Source organism: Pogoniulus pusillus, chromosome 4 (assembly GCF_015220805.1).
Source record: "Pogoniulus pusillus isolate bPogPus1 chromosome 4, bPogPus1.pri, whole genome shotgun sequence".
NCBI classification, from domain to species: Eukaryota; Metazoa; Chordata; class Aves; order Piciformes; family Lybiidae; genus Pogoniulus; species Pogoniulus pusillus.
The window spans coordinates 21,997,268-22,021,403 of NC_087267.1; the positions used below are offsets into that span (position 1 = coordinate 21,997,268).

At 44.9% G+C, this 24,136-nt stretch overlaps 1 protein-coding gene across 1 annotated transcript in view; it reads right to left on the bottom strand.

Annotated features, from left to right (window-relative positions):
• Positions 1–229: 229 nt before the first annotated feature.
• The window catches only part of ANO2 (anoctamin 2), a 246,683-nt gene continuing 222,776 nt past the window's right edge, over positions 230–24,136 (bottom strand). Inside the window, 5 exon segments of the mRNA XM_064142873.1 lie at positions 230–517; positions 4,300–4,405; positions 13,769–13,950; positions 16,347–16,399; positions 16,503–16,655. Of these exon segments, the coding sequence (XP_063998943.1) occupies positions 230–517; positions 4,300–4,405; positions 13,769–13,950; positions 16,347–16,399; positions 16,503–16,655 (782 nt within the window).

A 24,136-nucleotide genomic window follows, 5' to 3' on the forward strand; every position in this document is an offset into this window, starting at 1 on the left:
GAAAGCCTTATCCTGAACTGACAATAAGTGAAAATGCTGCAGCCCAGGCAGCACACAAAACGCACCACAAACCCTCACATTTGGTTTTTCGAAGGAAGCCAAAGAAGCCTCCAGTTCGGATCCCTGCCTCTTCCTTGCCTGTCTCTCTTGCTCCAGGTTGAGAATCACATCACGCAGCAAGCAGATAGTGCAGAAGCAAGCATAGTTTGTGCTATCCTTCCCTAAGAAGTCACACTTCTGTGTGCTGTGAGCTAAAGGAGGTGAAGCTGCTTTTCCGGCTTCGGTTGACCTGGCAGCCCTGGAAGCTGGCAGCCCGCATCCTGCTGCCTCTGGTCCCACTTTTGTCTTTCTGCTTGCCACGGGAGATAAAGCTCTCAATCAGCTTCAGCTTCTCGTGCTCTTCTTTCAGGAAGAAGTCAACGAGCACACTCTTCTCCTTTTTGATCTGCTCACTGATGTCCTTGGGGATGTCAGGAATCATCCAGTCCACCAGAACGCTGAGGAACATTACCAGGTTCTGCAAGCACAGTGACAGATGTGAAGCAAATACAGAGAAGCCCAAACACTTGTGCTTGAGGAAAACTCAACCTTGGCTATAGCTACAGGACACTTATCATACAGATCCTGCTGATGGCACTTGAGCAAAGCATTATTTCAAGGAGAACAGACAGGCAGAGGGACGTGGGGGTACCAGTTGACAGCTGACTGAACATGAGCCAGCAGTGTGCCTGGCCTGGAGCAGGAATAGTGCAGCCAGAAGGACCAAGGGGATCATTCTGTCCCTGTACTCAACATTGGTTAGGCCACACCTTGAGTACTGTGTCAAATTCAGGGGCCCTCAATTGAAGGAAGATGTTGAGGTGCTTGAATGTGCCCAGAGAAGGGCAACAAGGCTGGTGAGGGGGCTGGAGCACAGCCCCGTGAGGAGAGGCTGGGGATGTTCAGTCTGGAGAAGAGGAGGCTCAGGACAGACCTTGTTGCTCCCTACAACTACCTGAAAAGAGTGGCCGGGTGGGGGTTGGTCTCTTCTGCCAGGCACCCAGTGACAGAACAAGAGGACACAGCCTGAAGCTGTGCTAGGGCAGGTTTAGTCTGGATGTTGGGAAGAAGTTCTTCTCAGCAAGAGTGATTTGAATTGGTATGGGCTGCCCAGGGAGGTGGTGGAGTCCCCAGCCCTGGAGGTGTTTAAAAGGAGGTTGGATGAAGCACTTAGTGCCATGGTTTACTTAATGAGACGGTGTTAGGTGATAGGTTGGACTCGATGATCTTAGAGGTGTTTTCCAACCTGTTTGATCCTGTGATCATGTTTGTGCACAATTCTCCCTTGTTGGAGAGGCTGAATGGAAGACATCTTTCAATTAGGTTTGAAATGGGAAAGAACCTGGGTTCAGCAATTGCCCATCACCAGCATCCAAAGGTGCTCATATCTCAACATCAAATTAATCAAGACTGAGTTCAGAACCCACAAAAATGATCAAGGAGCTTGTGCTACGAGGACAGGCTGAGAGAGATGGGGTTAGGCTTCAGCCTGGAGAAGAGAAGGCTCTGGGGAGACCTTACAGTAACACTTAAATATCTGAAGGGGGCCTACAACAAAGCTATAAAGGGACTGATTGCAAAGGCTTGCAGAGACAGAACCAGGGGCGGTGGTTTGAAACGAGAGGAGATTCCAGCTAGATGTTGTGAACAAGTCCTTTAGCATGAAGGTGCTGGCACACTGGAACAGGTTGCCTGGGCAGGTAGTTGAGGTCCTATCCTTGGCATTATTCAAAGTGAGGCTTGGTGAGACTTGATGGGTCTCTGAGCAACCTGTTCTAGTGGAAGATGTCCCTGCTGACTGCAGTGGGACTGGACTGGATGACCTTTGGAGGTCCCTTCTAACTCAAACCATTCTATGATTCTATGATTATAAGGCAATGCCAGTGAAAGCTTCCTCCAGCACAATCATACCTACATGCTTCCAATGTGGCCTGAGAGGACAGCAAGCTTCATGATCATTCTGCCTTCAAACCCTTCTGTCTGCTGCCAAGCAGGATTCTTTTACATTGCTGCAGTGTGCAAGCCACATCCCTGCACTGGTGAGACCCCTGTCTTGAATACTGTGTTCAGTTTTGGGTTCCCCAGTCGAAGAGGGACAGGGATGTGCTGGAGAGGGTCCAGCGGAGGGCTGCAAGAATGATTAGGGGACTGGAGGGCATGGGTTATGAGGAGAGGCTGAGGGACCTGGGGCTGCTTAGTCGGGAGAAGAGAAGACTGAGAGGGGATTTAATAAATGTTTATAAGTATCTGAAGGCTGCCCAGGATTGGGGGGACAGGCTCTGCTCACTTGCTTCCTGGGATAGAACAAGGAGCAATGGGTGTAAGTTGCAGCACAAGAGGTTCCACCTTAACACAAGGGAGAACTTCTTTGCTGAGAGGTTCACAGAGCACTGGAACAGGCTTCCCAGAGAGCTTGTGGGATCTCCTTTTCTGGAGACTTTCAAGGCCTGTCTGGATGTGCTCCTCTGTGATCTGTACTAGATTGTATGGTCCTACTCTGTCAGAGGGGTTGGACTCAATGATCTCCTTGGGTACCTTCCAACCCCTAACATCCTGTGAGACTGTGAGCCTGTAAGTGTCAAAGTTCATCACAGCTGGTGCAGAGGCAGGAAGCAGGTTGGGCAGACAGTTTTGCTTGTTTATGAAATGTGTAGGTCAGTCATGCTTTGGTGTTATCATGATCATGTTTTGACAACTGCTGTGGTTTAGAATGCATCAAAACATGTGATAATTCTTGCTGACAATGCCTCTAGCATGAGCTCTCCATCCCCACCTGAGAGGATGCTGGCAAAACAGTAGGCAGGCGGTTTGAAGCCCAGCATAACCAGCTGGTTTCAAATGTTTTGCAGGCAGTGATGGAAAAGTACTGAAGATGGAGAGAAGAAGCAGAAGAGGGCAACAGAAACCAGGCAAGACTTGCAGCCTCCCTTCAGGAATATTTGGCAGAGGAGGAGGAAAGACACTAGGATTTCCCTGTGAGGCATGGGACAAATTTGACTCTGAAGGGATCCCACACCATAGAGAAAAGGAGGAGACCACTGCTATTTGGAAGGCACGACAATTGCAAATCCCTTGCCAATGGAAACTGCAAACTGGGGAGAATTTACTTGTAGAAAGTGGCAAAAGACCCTGGAGGATTTATTACTTCTGCCTGTTTCTTGGTTTGGGTAAAGAACATCATTTAACATGCCTGCAGAGCACTTTTAAAAGCGATGCCTCCGGGAGCATAAAAAGTGACAAAGTCCATTCAGCCGAAGTTTTCAAAAGCCTGGGGGATCATTGATTCCCTGTGAGAAGGAGATTCCCTTCTGTGAAGGCAGAGGAAGCATCCGCAGAAGAAATGTCTGCCACAGTTTTCTGGAGGGAGAACAGTGGTAGAAGGGCCAATGGCTTCAAGCTGGAGAAGAGCAGATTTAGATTGGACATTAGGAACAAGTTCCCTACCATGAAGGTGATAGAACACTGCAATAGGTTGCCCAAGGATGTATTCCTGGAGATACTGAATCACAGAATCAACCAGGTTGGAACTCTAGGATCATTGAGTCAAACCTATCACCTAACCCTGAGGCTCAACAGGGCTCTGAGTGACCTGATCTAGTTGAGGATGTCCCTGCTGACTGCAGAAAGGGTTGGATGGGATGACCTTTAGAGGTCATAGAATCAAAGAATCAACCAGGTTGGAAGAGATATCCATGATCAGCCATTCTAACCTATCACCCAGCCCTGTCCAGACAAGTAGACCATGGCACTAAGTGCCTTATCCAGGCTTTTCTTGAACACTTCCAGGGACAAAGACTCCACCACCTCCCTGGGCAGCCCATTCCAATGCCAATCACTCTCTCTGGCAACAACTCCCTCCTAACATCCAGCCTAGACCTCCCCTGGCACAACTTGAGACTGTGTCCCCTTGTTCTGTTGCTGTTTGCCTGTCAGGAGAGACCAACTCCCACTTGGCTACAGCCTCCCTTCAGGGAGTTGTAGACAGCAATGAGGTCTCCCCTGAGCCTCCTCTTCTGCAGGCTGCACACCCCCAGCTCCCTCAGCCTCTCCTCATAGGGTTTGTGTTCCAGGCCTCTCACCAGGTTTGTTGACCCTCTCCAAGCCAGCCTATTCTGTGATTCTGTGAACTCATGCTGGTGCCCACCAACACCTCAGCAGGCTGAGTGGGAATAACAAAGCTTCTTGGATCTGTGCTTCTTTGGCACACACATTTCAATGCACACACATACTTCTGTGACTGCAGCAGCTCAACAGACTTACCTGAAAGAGAATCACAAAAGCCAAGCGAGCAGACAAGACTGCCCAGTACTGTTTAGAGAACTCATAGCGGTTTGGGGACCAAGGTGGTTCTCTGTAGTCTTTGAACCTGTTGGTGAAGACAGCTCAGTTAGCACACAGCTCCCAAATGGAATGCTTTGCTTGACATGATTTTCCAGTTGCCAAACCTAGAGAATCAAACCCTCCAGATGTTCCTGCTTCAAACCTTACGATGACATCCAGCTCCAGAATTAGAGCTGGACCATCTCCACTGAATTCAGCGAGCTCAGTCTGGTTTGCACAGTTGTAACCAAAATTAGAACACTGTTCTCGTGTTGGAAACATCCAGATTTGCCAGGATTCACAAATGTCCCCTTTTTGGGGGCTACTTTGGGGGACTTTTTTTTTTCTTTGGTTTGAGCTTTGTTGTCTTTTTGTTGTTGTTGGTTTTGGTTGCTTCGATGGTTTGTTTGGTGGTTTATATTGGGTTTTGGTTGCATCTTGGTTTGTTTGGTGGTTTATATTGGGTTTATTTTCTGTTTCTTTTTTTTAGTTCAGTTGGTTTTGGTTTGGGTTTTTTTCTGGTTGGTTGATTTTGATATTTGGGCATTTGTTTATTTGGGTTGGGGATATTTGCCTGTTTTAGTTCAGTTGGTTGGTTTTGATTTGGAGCTGAAAGTGGGTAAATTCAGAGTGGATGTGAGGAGGAAGATGTTCAGCATGAGAGTGGTGAGATCCTGGAATGGGCTTCCCAGGGAGGTGGTTGAGGCCCCATGGCTGGAGGTGTTTAAGGCCATGCTGAATGGGACTCTGGCCAGCCTGATCTGGGGTAGGGTGTCCCTGCCCATGTCAGGGGGGTTGGAACTAGATGATCCTTGTGGTGTTTTTCTGAGGGGGAGTTGTTGGTTTGGCTTTATATTTGGTTTTCTTAGGCTTGGGGTTTGGGGGTTTTTGGAGGGGTTGTTTGTTGGTTTGGTTTTCTATTTGTATGGGGTTTAGGTTTGGGGTTTTGGGGGTTTTGGTCTTGGGTTTTTTTGGGGGGGTTGTTTGTTGGTTTGGTTCTCTTTGGTTTTCAGGCTTGGGGTTTTGGGAGGTTATTTTTTTGTTTGATTTTCTATTTGGTTTTTAGGCTTGAGATTTTGGGAGTTTTGGGGGATTTGTCTGGTTTGTTTTTTTGGGGCTTGCATGTTTGGGGGGATTTGGGTTTTTTTGGAGGTTTTTCTGGTTTGATTTTTTGGGGCTTGCATTTTTTGGGGGGTTCTTTCTTGGTTTGGTTTTCTATTTGTTAGTTTGGTTTGGCTTTTGGGTTTGGGATTTTGGATGATCTGTTAGTTTGGTTTTCTATTATATAGATTTGGCTTTTGGGCTTGGGGTTTTGGAGGTGTTGTTGGTTAGGTTTTCTATTTGTTTTCTTTGGTTTTGGGGCTTGAGGTTTTCAGGAGGTTTGGTGGGGTTTTTTTGTTTGCTTTTCCATTTGTTTGGTTTTCTTCTTTTGGGCTAGGTGTTCTGCATTTTTTGGGGGTTTGTTTGCTTGATTTGCTTTTTTGGGGTTGTTTTTTTTTTTTTGAGGTTTATTTGTTGGTTTGGTTTTCTTTTAGTTTTTTTTTTTTTTGCTTGGAGTTTCAGGGGCTTGTGGGGTTTTGCTTGTTGGTTTAATTTTCTATTTGTTTGGGTTTTGGGGTTGGTTGCTTGGATTTTTGTTGGGTTTTGGGTTGGGTTAGGATTTCTTATTGTTAAATTGATCTCATTCTACAGGGAATAAAGTGCTGAAATTAAAGAGAGAGCAAGCACAAGGCCTTTTCAGACTAAAGGAGACAAACCTGCATTCATCTCACCTGAACTTTGATTAATTTAGGGGATAAGTCTATGGAGACTTCTATAGAGACTTTCCAGGCCTGTCTGGATGTGTTCCTCTGTGATCTATGTTAGATAGATGTCCTGCTCCGTCAGAGCGGTTGGACTCAATGATCTCCGTGGGTCCCTTCCAACTCCTAACATCCTGTGATCCTGTGATCCTGTGAATTCATCCCATGTCAAATATGACTCACACTTTGGTGATTCCTGTCTTCGCATTAACTACAGAGGGAGCCCAGGGGAAAGGCACTTCCTAAATAAACTGCTTAGCCTCAGATAGGGTAAAACAGAGCCTTAGTGGTTTGGTGTCAAGACTGATGCTTTTGCTATTGTCATCAATCACTTGGAAGTAAACAACAGGCTAATAAAAGCCACAGATGCTCCTAAATTGGGAAGCTTTGCAAATAGCAGGAAACACAGAATGCAAGAAGAAATCCAGTCAGGAAACTCAATGATGATAGCAATAATAATCATCATTATAATGTGGGGAAATGGAAAACAATTAAAAATAAAGCAGCTGAAGTATCTTTGAAAGGATAGAGTTTGAAAGCTGAAAGTAGCCTGGAGCTTACAGCAGCCAGCAAGTGAACACAGGTTAGAGATGTGGCAGCAGGGCACTTCATAGGATCATAGAATCAACCAGGTTGGAAGAGACCTCCTAGATCATCCAGGCCAATCTAGCACCCAGCCCTATCAGTCAACTAGACCATGGTAAGTGCCCCATCCAGGCTTTTCTTGAGCACCTCCAGGGATGGCAACTCCACCACCTCCCTGGACAGCCCATTCCAATGCCAATCACTCTCTCTGACAAGAACTGCCTCCTAACATCCAGCCTAGACCTCTCCTGGCACAACTTGAGATTGTGTCCCCTTGTTTTGTTTCTGGTTGCCTGGCAGAAGAGACCAACCCCACCTGGCTACAGCCTCCCTTCAGGTAGTTGTAGCAGCAATGAGGTCACTCCTGAGCCTCCTCTTCTGCATGATGGGGCTGAGGGGGTACTAACTCTGCTTTAAACGGCTCAGGTAAAGCCACACCTGGAATGCTGCACTCAGCCATTCAGCTGTGGGGATTTCAGGGTCCAAAAGAAATGAATAAAAAATAAAAGGAGATAGCAACAAACTGAAGAGGGCTCAGCAAAACCGTCCAGGGGCTGAGGAGAATGACTCACCAGGAAAGATGAGAAAGGACCACAGGTACTGCTCCACTTTGCTAAGTAAGGATCACCAGGTGGACATGATAGTCCTGCAGAAATTGCACCCTTAGGACTGACAGGGATAATTTAGTGTTGTTCACAGTGTTTGACTAGGAGTAATGGGATCAATTTAAAAGAGGAAAAAAAAAATCTGTTTTGAATACCACAAAGCCCTTTCTGACAGTAAGATTCATTAGGCTGTGGGAAAGCTTCCATCAGGGGCTAATGGGGAAGGTTCATATCTAAAACCTGTCAGTTTCACTTTGCAGGTGTGCTTACCAAAATTACCTTCAGGTTCTACCCACATGGTTTCACGTACTAAATTGTACATTTACAATCCACTCACCCCAGCCCCTTCAACCTTCCCTCCAAGAAATTTAGTCTGAAATGCTGGACAAAATTCTGTGCTCCAACTCTAGAGAGAAAGGGCACAAGGCACAATTCTTGATGGAGAGTGGCCTGATACAATCATTTTGTTTAATATAGTAATGTAGTGCTTGTTGTTTATTCTCAAGAGTTTTAAAACCTTGCTAAATTCTCTTTGTCATTTATGAACTGTCATGGCTGAAAAGTATGTCTTGTCTTAACTAGGACTTACAGGTATGGTTTGTTTTCTGACTTGCTGCCTCTTTAAAGCACTCACTGTGTGAAAAGCTTTTGTGCAATAGTCGGTTTAGACTAAATAAATAACCTAAACCTGAATCAATTTGGTCCTTTAAATTTTGATGGTGTTCATGTAGTGATCATTTAACAAACTACCTCCACAGTTGCTGTTCAGTAGGTGCTTGAAGCATGCAGCCACTCTGAGAACAAAATAAACTGCAGGAGAAATTTAGCATACAAATAAAAGTGAGTCCTGCAATAAGTAAGGGATAAGTAAACCTCAAAAGGCTGAGGGTACTGGGGTTGTCCAGCCTGGACAAGGCTCCAGGAAGACCTTAGACTTCCAGTATCTGAAGGAGGTATATAAGAAGGCTGTTGGCAAAGGCTTGCAGTGATAGGAGGAGGAGCAATAGTTTGAAATTAGAGAAGAGGAGTTTTAGATTGGATATGAAGAACAAAGGTCTGCACTATGAGGGTGCTGGAACACTGCAACAGGTTGCCTGGGGGACACATATATACAAAATTGAGCTAAAAAACAGCTTAAAATTAGAGACTCTATTAATTTATAGAAGAACTATCTGGGCTGTGTTGGACTCCATTCTGAGTCCAATTCTGGGCTCCTCAATTTAAGAAACACATTGAGGTGCCTGAACATGGCATTGGAATGGGCTGCCCAGAGTGGTGGAGGAGTCACCATCCCTGGGGGTGTTTAAGAGGAGGCTGGATGAGGTACTTTGTGCCATGGTTTAGTTAATTAGAAGGATTAGGTGATAGGTTGGACTCCATGATGCTAGAGGTCTTTTCCAACCTGGTTAATTCTGTGATTCTGTGACTGTAGCTATTTGATTTCTTCAGTGGTGGGTTCAGCTTGGCACAATAGCTCTGTCTTATACAGGATTCCTGTCTGGTCCTGTGCTGTGCCTGCACTGAGATTCCCTCTCTGGTACTTTTCTGTACAATGTGGACTCCTGCTTGTTGCTGAAATCTGTGTATAAGTGCTGCAGTGTGAGCTGGAGCAGTTGAATTTAATCTGCTTGAACATCAAAACGAAGGAAAACCACTGAGCTGGTTATGGATTTTGCCCAGTACCATAAATCAATCCAAGTCCTGAAATGGAGCCCAGGTTCACCTGGAAAGGTCACCAACTGTGGTGGGTTTTCCACTTAATGTACTCTGAGCTTCACAAAATATGTAAGTGTTGCAGGATGTTAGACACCATGGAAGTTTCACCTGGCTCAGATGGAAATCATATTGCTTCTGATGCCTGATGCTCAAAAGAACACCAGCAAATGATTTACAGTGAAGGGCGATGTTGCCAGAGCTACAGGCAAGGTAGCTGAGCCTCCTCCCCACCTCTCTTTCTAACTGTGCTTTGACAATGGGGCTTCAAAAAGCTCATGCCATTTTCTAGCCTCTATGTTCTACAGGTAGTTTCTTTTTAAAACCTGTCATCATTTCCTTCACCCTCTTCAATTCTTCATTCTTAAAGTATCTGACTCAGCAGCTATGGCATGAACAGCAATTGGTCGGTGTTGCAGACTATTGTGTGTCAAAAACAGCCAAAAACACACCCTCTAATTCCAACTGAAAAGGGCAAGGAGATGAAATAGTCAATGTGGATTAAGAATAGAGAACAGAAAAATTGTGAGGGGGTGAGGGGAAGAAAAAAGCATCCTGAAAGCAGAGAAATATTGAACAAGAGAGGATGGGCGGAAAGGACCAGGCAAGACTTAAGACAAAACTGAACTGAAGACAGAGCTAAGATAAATCTGCTGTAGCAAACTTCATAAAAGGAAGAAAGGCTGGAAGAGGAAAAAAAGAAAAAAATCATGTGGAACTGCAAAACAGTTGTAAATAAGCTGATCTGTTTCATTTCCTTCTGGAATTGGAATGGGCCATTGGAATGGGCTGCCCAGGGAGGTGGTGGAGTTGCCATCCCTGGTGGTGTTCAAGAAAAGCCTGGATGAAGCCCTTAGTGCCATGGTCAAGTTGATTGGCTAGGGCTGGGTGCTAGGTTGGACTGGATGATCTTGGAGGTCTCTTCCACCTGCTTGGTTCTATGATTCTTTTACAGCTTTGACCAGAAGTTGAAGACAACTTGACCAAATCAGCAGATGGATGATAGGAGGAAGATCTTGACAGAGAGAGTGATTTGCCATTGAAATAGGCTGCCCAGGGGAATGGAGGAGTCACCATCCCTGGAGGTGTTCAAGAAAAGACTGGATGAGGCACTTAGTGCCATGGGCTAGTTGACTGGACAGGGCTGGATGCTAGGTTGGCCTGGATGATCTTTCAGATTTCTTCCAACCTGGTTGATTCTATGATAAGAATTGATCAGGAGTTAAGTAACAAATTAGAATCCACCACTGATTGCTAGGAGTGGTTGAGCTGAATCCCAAGACAAGGCATCAAGAAAATGAATTAATTCCAAGATACTTTCTACATTTGCTGAATATTTGAACAGACTTGTGTTAAAGAGGGGGGGAATAAATCCTTTAATGACTGTATCTGATGCTTTCTTCTTTCCAGTGTGATCAGCATGCTTTCATGTACTCCATTATCATCCCAGGCTATGAAGATTAAAAGGGCTAACACAATAAAAATGTCACTTAGCTTTGCTTTTACTTTGCCTTCAGCTACACAAATATCAGCTACAGAAACACAACAGACCAAGCAACCAAAAATGCTGTGCATTAGAATGACACTGCAGCAATGCTTGGTTGGAAGCAATGTCTTAAGAGTTCAAAACACTGCAGAAAATGCTGCTCGAAATATTCAAAGGAACTGCCCTGCTGAGACCTCATCTTGAATACTGTGTTCACTTTTGGGCTCCCCAGTTGAAGAGGGACAGGGATCTGCTGGAGAGGGTCCAGAGGAGGCCTACGAGGATGATGAGGGGACTGGAGGGCATGGCTTATGAGGAAAGGTTGAGGGACCTGGGTCTGTTTAGTCTGGAAAAGAGAAGACTGAGAGGGAATTTGATAAATGTTTATAAGTATCTGAGGGCTGGGCAGGAGGGGGGGGGGGGGACAGGCTCTGCTCACTTGCTCCCTGGGATAGGACAAGGATCAATGGGTGTAAATTGCAGCAAAAGAGGTGTCCCCTCAACACAAGGGGGAACTTCTTTGCTGTGAGGTTCACAGAGCACTGGAACAGGCTTCCCAGAGAAGTTGTGGAGTCTCCTTCTCTGGAGACTTTGAAGGCCTGTCTGGATGTGTTCCTCTGTGATCTGTGTTAGATAGTATTGTCCTGCTCTGGCAGGGGGGTTGGACTTGATGATCTCCTTGGGTCTTTTCCAACCCCTAACATCCTGTGATCCTGTGTTCTGAGTTTTTGGTTGGGGGAGTTGTTTCTGGCTCATTATGGTTATTTTTAAGATACCTTAATCTCTGACAATGCCCATAAGGAGAAAAATGCGGGCTTATTGTAACCACATTTATCTCCAGAGGTCACAGAAATCTAAGAATAAGAGAGGTCAGCTTGTTCCCAACATATTTGCCAGAAACAGGAAAAAAAAACCCACAACAGCTTTTATTTTCAGCTCTAGGGACAGTGTTTGTTGCCTGTCTCTTGGGACACAAGTTAGATACCCCATGTTTTATCACAGTGATAGTTCTGGCCGGAGCTGAGATGTTGATAAGATTCAAATGAGGGTGGTGGTAATGAGAAACAGAGAATGTGGAGGCTGACTTCTTTTCCTGATAACAGAACAGAAACTCTCTCATAGTTATTTCTCATTCAGACTGGCACATGCTCAATCCTTGGGTATATTTCTCTTGTCTACAATGTTTTCTTGTTTTCTCCTCAGTGGCACAGACTTGATCCTGGTGGTCCTTTCCAGCCAGAGCGATTCCTAGTGATTAGATGTTGTGCTGAGAGGTTAGATTTAGTCAAGGACTTGTCAGTGTGAAATTAATGATTGGACTCAATGAGCTTGAAGGGCTTTTCCAATCTAAGATGGTCTGTGATTCTGTGATTTGGTCTTGTAAGGCCAGGCTCACTTTTATAACTTGTGGGGATTATAACCCTTCTTCCTACAGGAGGGTTGGGGAGGGACTATTTACAGGGTCTTGTAATGACAGGACAAGGGGTAATGGGTTTAAACTGGCAGAGAAGAGATTTAAACTAGATGTAAGGAAGAAGTTCTTTCCAGTGAGGGTGGTGAGACACTGGCGCAGGTTGCCCAGGGAGGTTGTGGCTGCTCCCTCCCTGGAGGTGTTCAAGGCCAGGTTGGATGAGGCCTTGAGCAACCTGCTCTAGTGGGAGGTATCCCTGCCCATGGCAGGGGGTTGGAACGAGATGAGCTTTGAGGTCACTTCCAACCTAACCCATTCTATGATTCTATTGGGGAGGGACTTTTTAGGCTATCAGGTCTCTTTTTTCCTGGCTGCTCTCCAGCCACTCTGTCCCCAGAGTGGCTGTCCCCAGTGTGGCTGGAGCTTCTGAAGCTCCAACTGGAAAATACTGCTTGATATTTACAATAGGTACAATACCAGCAGTGTTTTCTGCCAATATCTAGTATTTAGTAAACCAATCTTGCAGTCTGCTGCTAGATGACAGGTGAATGTCACCTGTAAGACTCCTCTCGTCATCTGCTCTACTTGGTAATTGATTTTGTGTCCTTGCTCGGATGCTGATGCTGAGAGATTTTGAGAATCTCAGCTTTGGTATCTCAGCCAAAAATTAGATCTCAGAGTTAAGGCCACACAATGAAAGCATGAGAAGAAAGACTAAAGTTTGGGAAAGAGAGAGGTAAAACTAGTTTTAGAATCAGGACAAGTTCAGATGGTGACTATCATGAGTTCTAGATTCAAAAACTTTGCCACACAGGTTAAAAACAATGAACACAGGCAACTATGCTCTTGGGAGGCCAAGTGAATACCTGTGTGCAGTAAAAAAACACAGAATTAAAGGCTCTCCTGCCAAAGGCAACACAAAATCAAGTTTTGTAATGACCTTTAGCTATTGAGGAGGCTAAGCACAATGTGGTTTCAAGAGGGGTGAGGCAGGCTGACCCAAGGAGCTCAGCTTTGGACAGCCTTGCATCACAGTGCTTTAATGGAACTCTTTGAATCCCTGCACATCTTCAGTGAAAAGCAAGGTTACTTTGAGAGCCCTGCAACCATGTCAGTGATTTCTCATGCAAGCTGGCACTACATCAGAGGTGTCTGCACTATGGGAGCAGGGCACCAGATGTTATGGATGCAAACCCATCTGGATGCCTTACTGGGTGATCTGGTCTAGATGATCCTGCTCTGGCAGGAGGGTTGGACTGGATGAGCTTTCAAGGCCACTTCCAACCCCTGATATTCTGTGATTCTAAAGGAAGTGGAGCCTTGTTTCTACAGCCTGAGGAGACGAGTCTGAACTAGAAGACATGTAAGTGGAGAGCAGTGCAGGTTATAAAGGTAGGCAGAATATATCAACAGTTCAGATATGATTAAGCAAAGACTGAACTTAACAAAGGAAGCTTGTTCCTGATTAGTGGGTGTCCATTTTAAAACCTCACTGTTTTTAATGACAATTATCTGTTTCAACAAAGATAGCTTCATTTTGATTTTTAATTTTAATCAATCTGCTTGAAGTGTTTATTTTGCCCTTTAATGCAGTAGAAAAACTCTAAGAGCATCCTGACATAGCAAGGATATTCTGAAATCTATACTCTTTACCACTTCTCAAGGCACAAACATTACCAGTCCCCACTTGGAAAGGTTTTGTCTGACAAAAGGTCTAAAGAAATTGCTTCCATTCTGCAAACTGTCAACAGAGGTCCCTTAACCTGCAGAATAAAACATCTTGTGGCTGCCAACAACAGCCCCTTACCTGCAGAATAAAACTTCTTGTGCAAAAGGGGAGTTTTCTGGCTGTGTTCCAGGCTTGAGATGACTGACATTGAAGTATGAGAGCGTGTGATTGATGAAGCCATGCATGGTTCCGTTTTGACTGAATGCGTATTGATACATAAGGCGTGGAATGAAATCAGATGTGACAGCAATTACAAAAGCCTGATAAAAAGGGAAAAAAATAAACACAACAGCCAAACAACAGTGTTGGGAATCAATGTCTACTGCATTTCAGAGCAAGCTAATTCAGGTGATAGTTTTCCTGTTCAAGTAAGTTTAGAGAGATGATTAAGTAAGAGCTAAACAATCAGACCTAGTACAGAACATATCCATATAGAAATGCACAGCACTGTGCTCTGTCTCTCTAGGGAAAGGCTGTAGCTAGGGAGTTGGAACACTTCTTAGGGTAGCAAAAGTAGCCTGAGAGTGGTCTCAAGCAGAAGGACTTTCAGGTGGCAGTTGATGAAAAACTCAACATGAGATCACAATCTGTACTTGCAGCCCAGAAGGCAACCATATGCTGGGCTGTACCAAAAGCAGTGTGAGCAGAAGGACAGAGAGAGCTTTCTGCACCAATACTCTGCTCTCATGAGAGCCCACCTGGAGCACTGTGACCAGTTCTGGTGCCCCCCAGCATAAGAAGGACATGGAGCTGCTGGAGTGGGTCCACAGGAGAGTCATGAAGATGATCAGAGAGCTGGAGAACCTCCCCTATGGGGACAAGCTGAGGGAGTTGGGGCTGATTAGTCTGGAGAAAAGAATGCTCCAGGGAGACCTCAGAGCAGCCTGCCAAAGGGAGCTACAAGAAAGCTAGGAAGAACTTTTTACAAGGGCTTGTAGTGACAGGATGAAAGGAAATAGCTTTAAGACTGAAGAGGGCAGATTTAGACTGGAGATTAGGATGAAATTCTTTCCAGTGAGGGTGATGAGACACCAGAACAGATTGCCCAGGGACATTGTGGATGCCTCCTCCCTGGAGGTGCTCAACACCAGGTTGGATAAGGCCTGCAATGACCTGGGCTGGTGGAGGGTCTCCCTGCCCATGGCAGGGTGGTTGGAACTAGATGATCTTGAAGGTCCCATCCAACCTAAACCAATCTATGAATCAGTTCCAGTGTTGTGCATTTCTTGAACTCCTTTCTTCCTGCAGCCATGAGGAGTTTAATAAAAACCAACAAAAAAGCAATCCACAAGATGTAGTAATTAGCTGGTGTAATTTGGGTTATAATTTAGTGTAGTTACACTCTATTAGCTGAGAGAAACTAGTTGAGTATCAGGTGGTCATGCTCCACATTCCCTCTGCATCAGGATTTAGAGGTCTGGCACTAGTGGATCTCATGCTAGTCTAAAACTGGTCTGATTATGAAGGGAAGCAGACTCAGAAGCATCTACAGCATATCAACAAAATGATATCAGATGAATGTAAAGCTTCATTTTGATCAGTTGTACTTCTGCATCAATATTATTTAGATGAAGAAGCAGAAGTGGGCAGTCTGCACTTTTAAAATGGAGTGTGCAATCCAACTGCAAAAGAAAAGCTACTTTGCAGAGGTATTCACTCTGTAGGAGAACTTATGTTTAGAGATACAACCATATCTGTATATATCAGAACAAATCTAATGCCATCTAGTTAAGGACTTTCTGCTTCTAGAATGCAGGATATTTGCACCCTTTTTATTCGCACCAACAGTTATGCTACAGAGTAGCAGAAGTAGGCATGAGCATGGATCAGAAGTAGATCTTTGTCAGTTATCTGACACTGCCTTCACTGGTTGTTCTTATGTGGATTGATCTTCCTGTCCTACAGAACACAAGGATAGAGAGGAGGAGGTGAGTGGCCATCTCAGATTCATAGATTCACAAGGAAAGGATCCTCAAAAGTCATTTTGTCCAACTCCCCTGCAGTCAGCAGGGACATCTCCAACTAGATCAGGCTGCCCAGAGCCACATCAGGTCTCACCTTGGTGTTTCCAGGGACAGGGCCCCAGTCACTTATAAATAAGAACCTTTTCAACCAAAACAATTCTATGGTTGTGTGATTCTATGGTAAAGGGAGCAGCAAAGTCTTCCAAAGCTGGCTGTGAGTTTCTGCTAAAGGCCACACCTCTCATAGGTCCTGATGTGGACAGGCCTTTTGCAAGGTCACAGACTCACAGCTTGCATTGGATTGGAAGAGAGCCTTAAAGGTCATCTTGTCCAATACCACTGCAGTCAGCAGGGACACCCCCAAGTAGGGCAGGCTGCTCAGGGCCACATCAAGGTTGATCTTGAATGTCCCTAGGGACAGGTCTTCAACCACATCCCTGGGAGACCTCTTCCAGTATTTCACCACTCTCATTGCAATGAACTTCCTCCTGATGTCCAACCTGAATCTACCCTCCTCCTATTGCTATGTTTCTAATAAAATCATACATTATACTTCCACAAGACCTGGATAATTTGAGAATTTACTGTATTGTAAAGCAACTAAGAAAATTAGCAACAACATTTAAGTGTTGAGAGGGACAATCTAAGCTCCCAAGATCATGGTTAGAAAGTGGTGTGATCCAAATACTTACATTAATGATAACTGAAAGCTTTCCAATGCTGCTCAAGATGTTATACCAAATCCCTGCAAGTGAAGACCAGAATGTGTTAATGGACTTGCTGCCACTTTTCTTCTTTCTCTTTGAATGTTGGATGTTATCTTCGCTCTAATGACTGTCATTACTCACCTATATCTTTTTCTCTGACTGTGTCTGGCCGCCTCAGTTCGGTAACAAACTTTTTCGCATCAAGCCGGACTTCTATGACGTTGTTCAGCAGAGCAAAGAGAGGTGCCAAAGGGAAGGAGGCAACAAAGAGGGTGACAAAGCCAAACTGGATGACTGGAAGAGAAAGATGCAGCATGTTTTGTTATCTTCTGAAGGCAGCTGGCAACTGCAGCTGACAGCAAGTCACTGACGAGCTTTGTGGGTTGCAAATCCCATAAAACTCTGCTCTGCAATTTGCTCCCAGTACCAAATGTCAAAGCAAAGTAACTGAAGAGAGAAAGGTTTGCCACTGTGCTTTAAAATGCTTCTAATAATGCTTTTAGCCTCTAGCACAAGCCAAAATAAATAACAAATTTAACAAAGGACAAAGGGTTCAGGATGTATTCTTCTACATTTACACATAATAATGCTGGATGAAAAGGCTCAAAGGGTGATGGACAATGGAGCCAAATCCAGATGGAAGCTGGTCACAAGTGGTGTCCCCCATGGCTCAGTGTTGGGACCACTTCTGATTAACATATTTATTGATGACCTTGATGAAGACACAGAGTGTGTCAGCAGTAAGTTTGCAGATGACACCAAGTTGGGAGGCAGTGATGATCTGCCGGAGAATAGGGAGGCTCTAGAGAGGGACCTGGATACAGTGGATGGATGGGCCAATGTTAATGGCATGAGTTTCAACAATGCCAAGTGCCAGATCCTGCACTCGGGTCACAACAACCCCAAACAACACTACAGGCTTGGGGAACTATGGCTGGAAAGCTGCCTGGCAGAAAGGGACCTGGAGGTTGTAGCTGTCAAGTAGCTGAATATAAGCAAGCAGTGTGCCCAGGCGGCGTGGGATGCCAATGGCATTCTGTCTTGGATCAAAAATGCTGTGTCCAGCAGGAGCAGGGAGGTGATTTTCCCCTTGGAGTCAGCTCTGATGAGGCTACACCTTGTGTACTGTGTTCAGTTTTGGGGACTTTATTACAAGAAGGATATGGAAGTTCTGGAGTGAGTGCAGAGGAGGGTAATGAAGCTAGGGAAGGGAGACCTCATGGCTGTCTACAGCTGCCTGAAGGAACATTGAGGAGAGGCTGGTGCTGGTCTCTCTCACAGGTAACTGGAGACAGAACAAGGGCAAATGGCCTCAAGCTGCCACTGGGTAGGTTTAGACTGGACATTAGGAATTTTTTTTTTCCCCAGCAAGAATGTTCAGGCATTGGAATGGGTTGCTCAGGGAGGTGGTTGTGTCACCAACCCTGGATGTGTTTAAAGGTTGTTTGGATGTGGTACTTGGGGATATGGTTTAAGGGTGCAGCTTGTAGAGTAAGGAAAAAGGTTAGCCTTGGTGATCCTGAGGGACTTTTCCAACTGGAATATTTATGTGATTCTGTGATAACTGATTCAGACTGTGTTGTTCTTTCCTGTCCTTTTACCTGTAAGGAAAACAACACAGAAAGGAGCAAGAGAAGAAAATCTATAAGGTGTCAGAGCTTCTTCCCAGCCTCCTTTGGAAAACTATTTGGCAAGCTGTTAAGAGCAGGAACAGTGTAAGCATCGTTGTAGCTGCATGAGGCTGAAGTGCCATCATAGCATTTTCATTCCTTCTTATGTCATTGAGATCCTTCAGAATCAGAGGTCTCCCTTTAGCAAAACAGAATTACTACTGCCACTTTTTTTTTTTTTTTCTGACTTTGCAATTTGGGTAAAGTAATTTGAGAAAAGAAAGGCTTTAGCTCACTGGTCCTAAAACAGAAGTAGTATTGCAATGAAGCACAGACATGGTCATTGCTTGATAGAGGTGATTCACAACTAATGAATCTGGCTGCTTTCTTGGAAGAAAAAGAGAACAACGACCCAACAAAAAGCCTCTCACTGTGAAGTGGATGGTACATTTTGTGTCATCTTGCTCCCACTACTAGACTACCAGCAGCACAGAGTTCGACTCAGCATTATAGGATTTTAGGGGTTGGAAAGGATCTCTGGAGATCTTCCAGTCCAACCCCCCTGCCAGAGCAGGACCATAGAATCTAGTGCAAGTCATGCAGGAAGGCATCCAGACAGGGCTTAAAATGTGTCCAGAGAGGGAGATTTCACAACCTGTCTGAGCAATCTGTTCCAGGGCTTGGTCACCCTTACAGTAAAGAAGTTCTTCCTCATATTGAGCTGGAACTTCCTGTGCTGTAGCTTACATCCTTTGCTCCTTGCCCTATCACAGGGCACAGCTGAGAAGTTTGTCCCCTCCCTCTTGACCTCCAGCCCTCAGATAGTTATAAAAATTTATTAGATCCACTCCAGGTCTTCTCTTCACTGCACCAAACAGCCTCAGGTCCCTCAGCCTAGCCTCATAGGGCAGTGCTCCAGTTCCTTCACAATCCTTGTAGACTTGGACTCTCTCTAGTAGATCCCTGTCCCCCCTGAACTGAGGAGCACAAAACTGGATCAAATATTCCAGGTGAGGTCTCACTAGGGCAGAGAAGAGAGGGAGGAGAACCTCCCTCCATTTGCTGGCCACATTCTTCTTAGTGCACTCCAGGATCTCATTAGCCTTCTTGGGCACATTACTGTCCATGGATAGCTTCTTGTCCACCTTCACTCCCAATTCCTTCTCCACAGGGCTGCTCTCCAGCAGATGATATACCAACCTGCACTGGTGCAATTTATTACTTCTTCCCAAGTGCAGGACTCTGCACTTATCCTGGTTGAAGCTCATTAGGTTCTTCTCTGCCCAGCACTCAGTATGTCCAAGTGTCTCTGAATGGCATCACAGCCTCCAGCATCCACAGATAGAATCAAAAGAGCACATCAGCCTGTGAGTGAATCAGGCCCCTTTTCTAGAGCATAGTGTTCAAGAAAAAAAATGGATGAGGTACATTGTGCCATGGTTTAGTTGATTGGCTAGAGCTGGGTGATAGGTTGGACTGGATGATCTCAGAGGTCTCTTCCAAACTGGTTGATTCTATGATTACATGGAGAATGACCTCTCCTCATGAAAACAGATTGTCTTCTAACCAGCTAGGGAACTAAGGTCACCCTGGAAAAGCAAAATGAGAACACAACTGTGTCCCCAAGTGTCAGCACTCAGGGATACTTAGAGTAATGAAGTACAAAATAAAGCTCCTTCCAAGCAAGCTTCTTCAGTTCTAGGGGCAAGTAAAGCATCTTCAATTCCTCCCTTCCTTCTGTAGCACTTTTGGATCTACCTCAACTGGGTAAATCTCATTTGGGCACAATTTGAGCCTGAACAGGGTTGACTTTATTTCCTTCCATGGTGCTGAGGGGTTAACAAATTGCCTCCAAAAAATGTGTCTTTTAGAAAGATGGAAGTGGGGTGCATCAGTGGTGATTTACTTATAAATATGGGCTGCTTCCTGGTAAAAATGCTGCATATTTTGAAGTAATTCTTCAGGGAAGCAAAAGAGCTTTATTAGCCAAGAAACTATTGAGGAGTAGAATAAGAGGAAAGAGACCAAAACCTGCTTAAATAGGATTCAGTAAGCCCAGTAAGATCAAAGCTATAAATCTAACCTGCAATTTACACTTCAGAATTAAAGAAAGAGTTGTGTAGAGGAATGGTTGGTGTGTACAAGATCCCTCTTGTTGTGTGTGGTGGTGTTGGATTGAAAGTCAGGCTTGATCTTGGAGGGCTTTTCCAACTAAACAGTTCTATGACAACACAGTGCTACTGCTCCATAAGCTTCCAGTTCAGCCAAGTACTTAAGCTCATCATAAGTGATCAGAAACAAGCAGGTAAACAGATAGTTCAGCCTAACTAAGGAGGTGATGTCAGAGTAATCACCAAGCCTATCCCTATCTAATCAGAGGGCCACCAGGTCCCCCAGCCTTTCGATCCCCTCCACCATTCACCCAGTGTGCACCATGGGGATTCACCAGTGGTGACAGGAGAAGGATCCCTCTGCCCAACTGGGCAAATTTGGGGCTTCTGCCTTTCTTGGAGCTGCTTACAAAGAGGAGTGGGCAGGAAGTTCAAAGTGGTCATGCCTGGGGTGGGAGGAGATTCCAACAGACCCAGGTGCTCTGGGTATAGGGGAAAAAAGGTGAAAATGTGGGGTGGGAAAGAGGCAGGTGTGGTAGAAAAGGGGAGGTGGTGCTAAAAGGAGGAAGATGGAGATGAAAATTATGGAGATAGTGATGAAAAGAGAAAGATGGGGAAAAGAAAAGAGATGGAGAAGAAAGGAGGAAGATGAGACAAAGAAGATGGAGAAGAAAGGGGGAAAGTGAGTGAAAGAGGAAGATGGAAAGGAAGGGAAGGGGATGGAAAGAAAAGGAGGGAAATGGGGGGAATTAGATGGAGAGGAAAGGAGGGAGACAGGGGAGAAATGGGATAAAAAATACAATAAAAAAGTAAAAATGGACTGTAAAAAAAAAAAAAAGGTGAGCCTGCTTTGCAGGGGAGTTGGACTGGATGATCTTTTGAGGTCCCTTCCAGCCCCTAACATTCTATGATTCCATGTGCATCAGATCCTATTTGTTGTGTGTATGAGATCCTATTTGTTGTGGTTTCTTTCTAGGCACATCTCCTTTGCAAGGTCTCTATCTGTTATGGAAGGCCATTTTTGGTGCCAATCAGAGGTTCAACAAACCTTTACTTGACAGTTGCTTGCTTGGGCACTGTCATCACAGCCTACAGCTAACTGATAAAGTAGCTCTCTCCAGAATCTTCTTTTGAATCATAGAAACAAGCAGGTTGGAAGAGACCTCCAAGATCATCCAGTCCAACCTAGCACCCAGCCCTATCCAATCAACTAGACCATGGCACTAAGTGCCTCATCCAGGCTTTGCTTCAACACCTCCAGGGACAGTGACTCCACCACCTCCCTGGGCAGCCCATTCCAATGCCAATCACTCTCTCTGGCAACAACTTCCGCCTAACATCCAGCCTAGATCTTCCCTGGCACAACTTGAGACATTATGTCACCGGTCGCCTGGCAGAAGAGACCAACCCCTACCTGGCTACAGAATGCATCTTGTGTGCCTGTGCAGACTGCAAGCCTCTTGACTGACTTAATCTGCTTTTCTCTTCTCAGTGGCAATCTATTTGCACTATAAAGTGTCTGTAATATCAACATAGATCTTTAATTTTTATTCCCACTGTTTTGTTTTGAGATAAAGACTGCTACATCCTAACCATACACTGAGAAGAAGCTTTCTCAAAGCAGACAAACACTCTATCCTTGAAACCATACTGGCCTGAATATTTTATGCTCAGAGTCAGGAAAAGGAATTATCAAGGAAATCAAACCAGATGTTAGAGCAATGTCCAAAGAAACTGTGAGGCACTTAAAAAATACATAGCACCACAGTCGATCTTCTTTGGTTTGAAGCAAATTTAGCAGAAACAGAGAGCTGGGAGGATTCTGTTTAAAAAGAAAGAGGATTATTTGCAATGCTTTCAGTATAAGCCATAAGCCACACACACACATTTGCTTTGATGTTGCTCGCAGCCCTTTTAGTCATTTCCTAGGAAAAAAATGTTAGTTTGTTTGGGTTTTGTTTGCTATTTTTTTTTCCCCCCAAGTTCATGAAAGTACGTTCAAGGTATGCAAAGGGCTTCTGGACAATTGTATAAATATGTTTGCAGAGAAAGCTCTATGCCAGCAGTGTTTGTGTGGCCGTGGTGAGAGCTCTTTGAGTCGTCTCCTTTTGATGAAAAGTGTGAATGATGCAAAAAGCAGGCAAAAATACCTGAAAGCAAAGCCAAGCAGGCAACCATTTAGATGGTTTTTTGCTAGCAATCACACAAAGCACTCAGACAGTAGAAACAAATGTGTCAAAAAAGCTGCATGGATTACAAAGAGAAGAACCCCTGCTGCATGATTCAGGTCCCAGAATGTGGCGGAGGGTTTGTTATACATTGTTATACATAGACATTCTGTAAAAATAATCTCGCAACCACATACAAAGAACTTACGTGGGGTAGTTATAAATAAGTTTGGGGAAGGGGGACTCCTAGCATATATAATATTAAATCTTTTAAACTCTTTAAAAATCGGCCTTGTATTTCATTCCCCGAAACCCAGACAAACTCCTCCGCGACACAGAAGCATCCTGAAATTCTGTGGGTGCCTGCACAGGCACAGTGGAAATGCCCACAGTACTTTTAGGGTAGTCACAAAGACTGTTCTATAAAGGATATCTTAATTTTGGCTAGAGGACTTGATGGGAACCTTGGAATATCCCTGTTAGGTTTATGCTTAAGGCACCAGGTCTCTAAAGTATCACATAATTAACCAGGTTGGAAAAGAGCTTTGAGATTATCAAGTCCAACCTATATCACCTAACACCTTCTAATCAACTAAACCATGGCACCAAGTGACACACACAGTCTCCTTTTAAACACCTTCAGGGATGGTGACTCCACCATCTCCCCAGACAGCCCCTTCCAGTGCCAATCACTCTTGCTGTGAAGAACTTCTTCCTAACATCTAGCCTGAACCTGCCCTGGCACAGCTTCAGGCTGAGTCCTCTTATGTCACTGGATGCCTGGGAGAAAGCTCTCTTGGTGTCCGTGCACAGCCCTATGACCCCACAAAAGAGTCCTACCTGACTTGGGTGATTATCCTTCTTTGGGTCGAGGTGAAATGCTAAAGAGACCTGTGCTAGGAGTTGGAGTCCCAGATACCCAGCCTTTTTCATAGCTTTCCTACTTGCCCAGTAGGCCAGGCTGTAGACAACAGAGGTGAATGTCACTCAGCCCCATGGCATGAAAGTTGTATTACAAGGGAAGTAAAGGACACAATGACTTCTCCTAGAGTACCAGAGTAGAAGACTAAGGGTGCTGTCAGGGATGAGATTGCTGCTAAAGAGAGAAAAAAAGCAGACTGCATGCTACTGGTGCTCAGGACAAGTAACCTCTACTATCTAACTTCAGTAGGAAAGAGGCAAAAGCCTCAGAGTTAACCAGTGAAGTTCTCAACACTTGATGCCAGATCTGCAGCATCTCATCCAGGATCAGGCTGGCTGGACTCTGAGACAAAAACCAGAAATAACAAACAGCACCAAGAGAAGTTTTGCAGATTGCAGTGCTTCTTAGATATCAGCTTTTTACAGGAGCTGCTTCTCTGTGCTCAGAGCCTGAACAGAGCCCAACACTAACAAAGGTTTAGCACATGCTGTCCCTCTAATTCTAGCCTCCGTTTGATGATCACACAGATCAAGGCTTTTAAATTTTATATCTGGAGAGCATTGGTTATTCTTTTTGTGTAAGGGGTACAGAATACATCTCCAGCATGAAACCTTCCACGATCAGTTTCTCTGAGATTCTACCAGATGTACATACTGAGTAGTATCACAGAATCACAAAGTTGTTTTGGTTGGAAAAGACCTCTAAGATCACAGAATCCAATCATTAACTTGGGCACCACTAAAGTACATCCCTCAACACCACATCTCCATGGCTTAGTATCTTTTTAAATAGTCAGATGGGGGTTGGTCTCTTCTCCCAGACAAGCAGCAATAGAACAAGGGGACACAGTCTCAAGTTGTGCCAGGGGAGGTCTAGGCTGGATGTTAGGAGGAAGTTGCTGTCAGAGAGAGTGATTGGCATTGGAATGGGCTGCCCAGGGAGGTGGTGGAGTCACCATCTATGG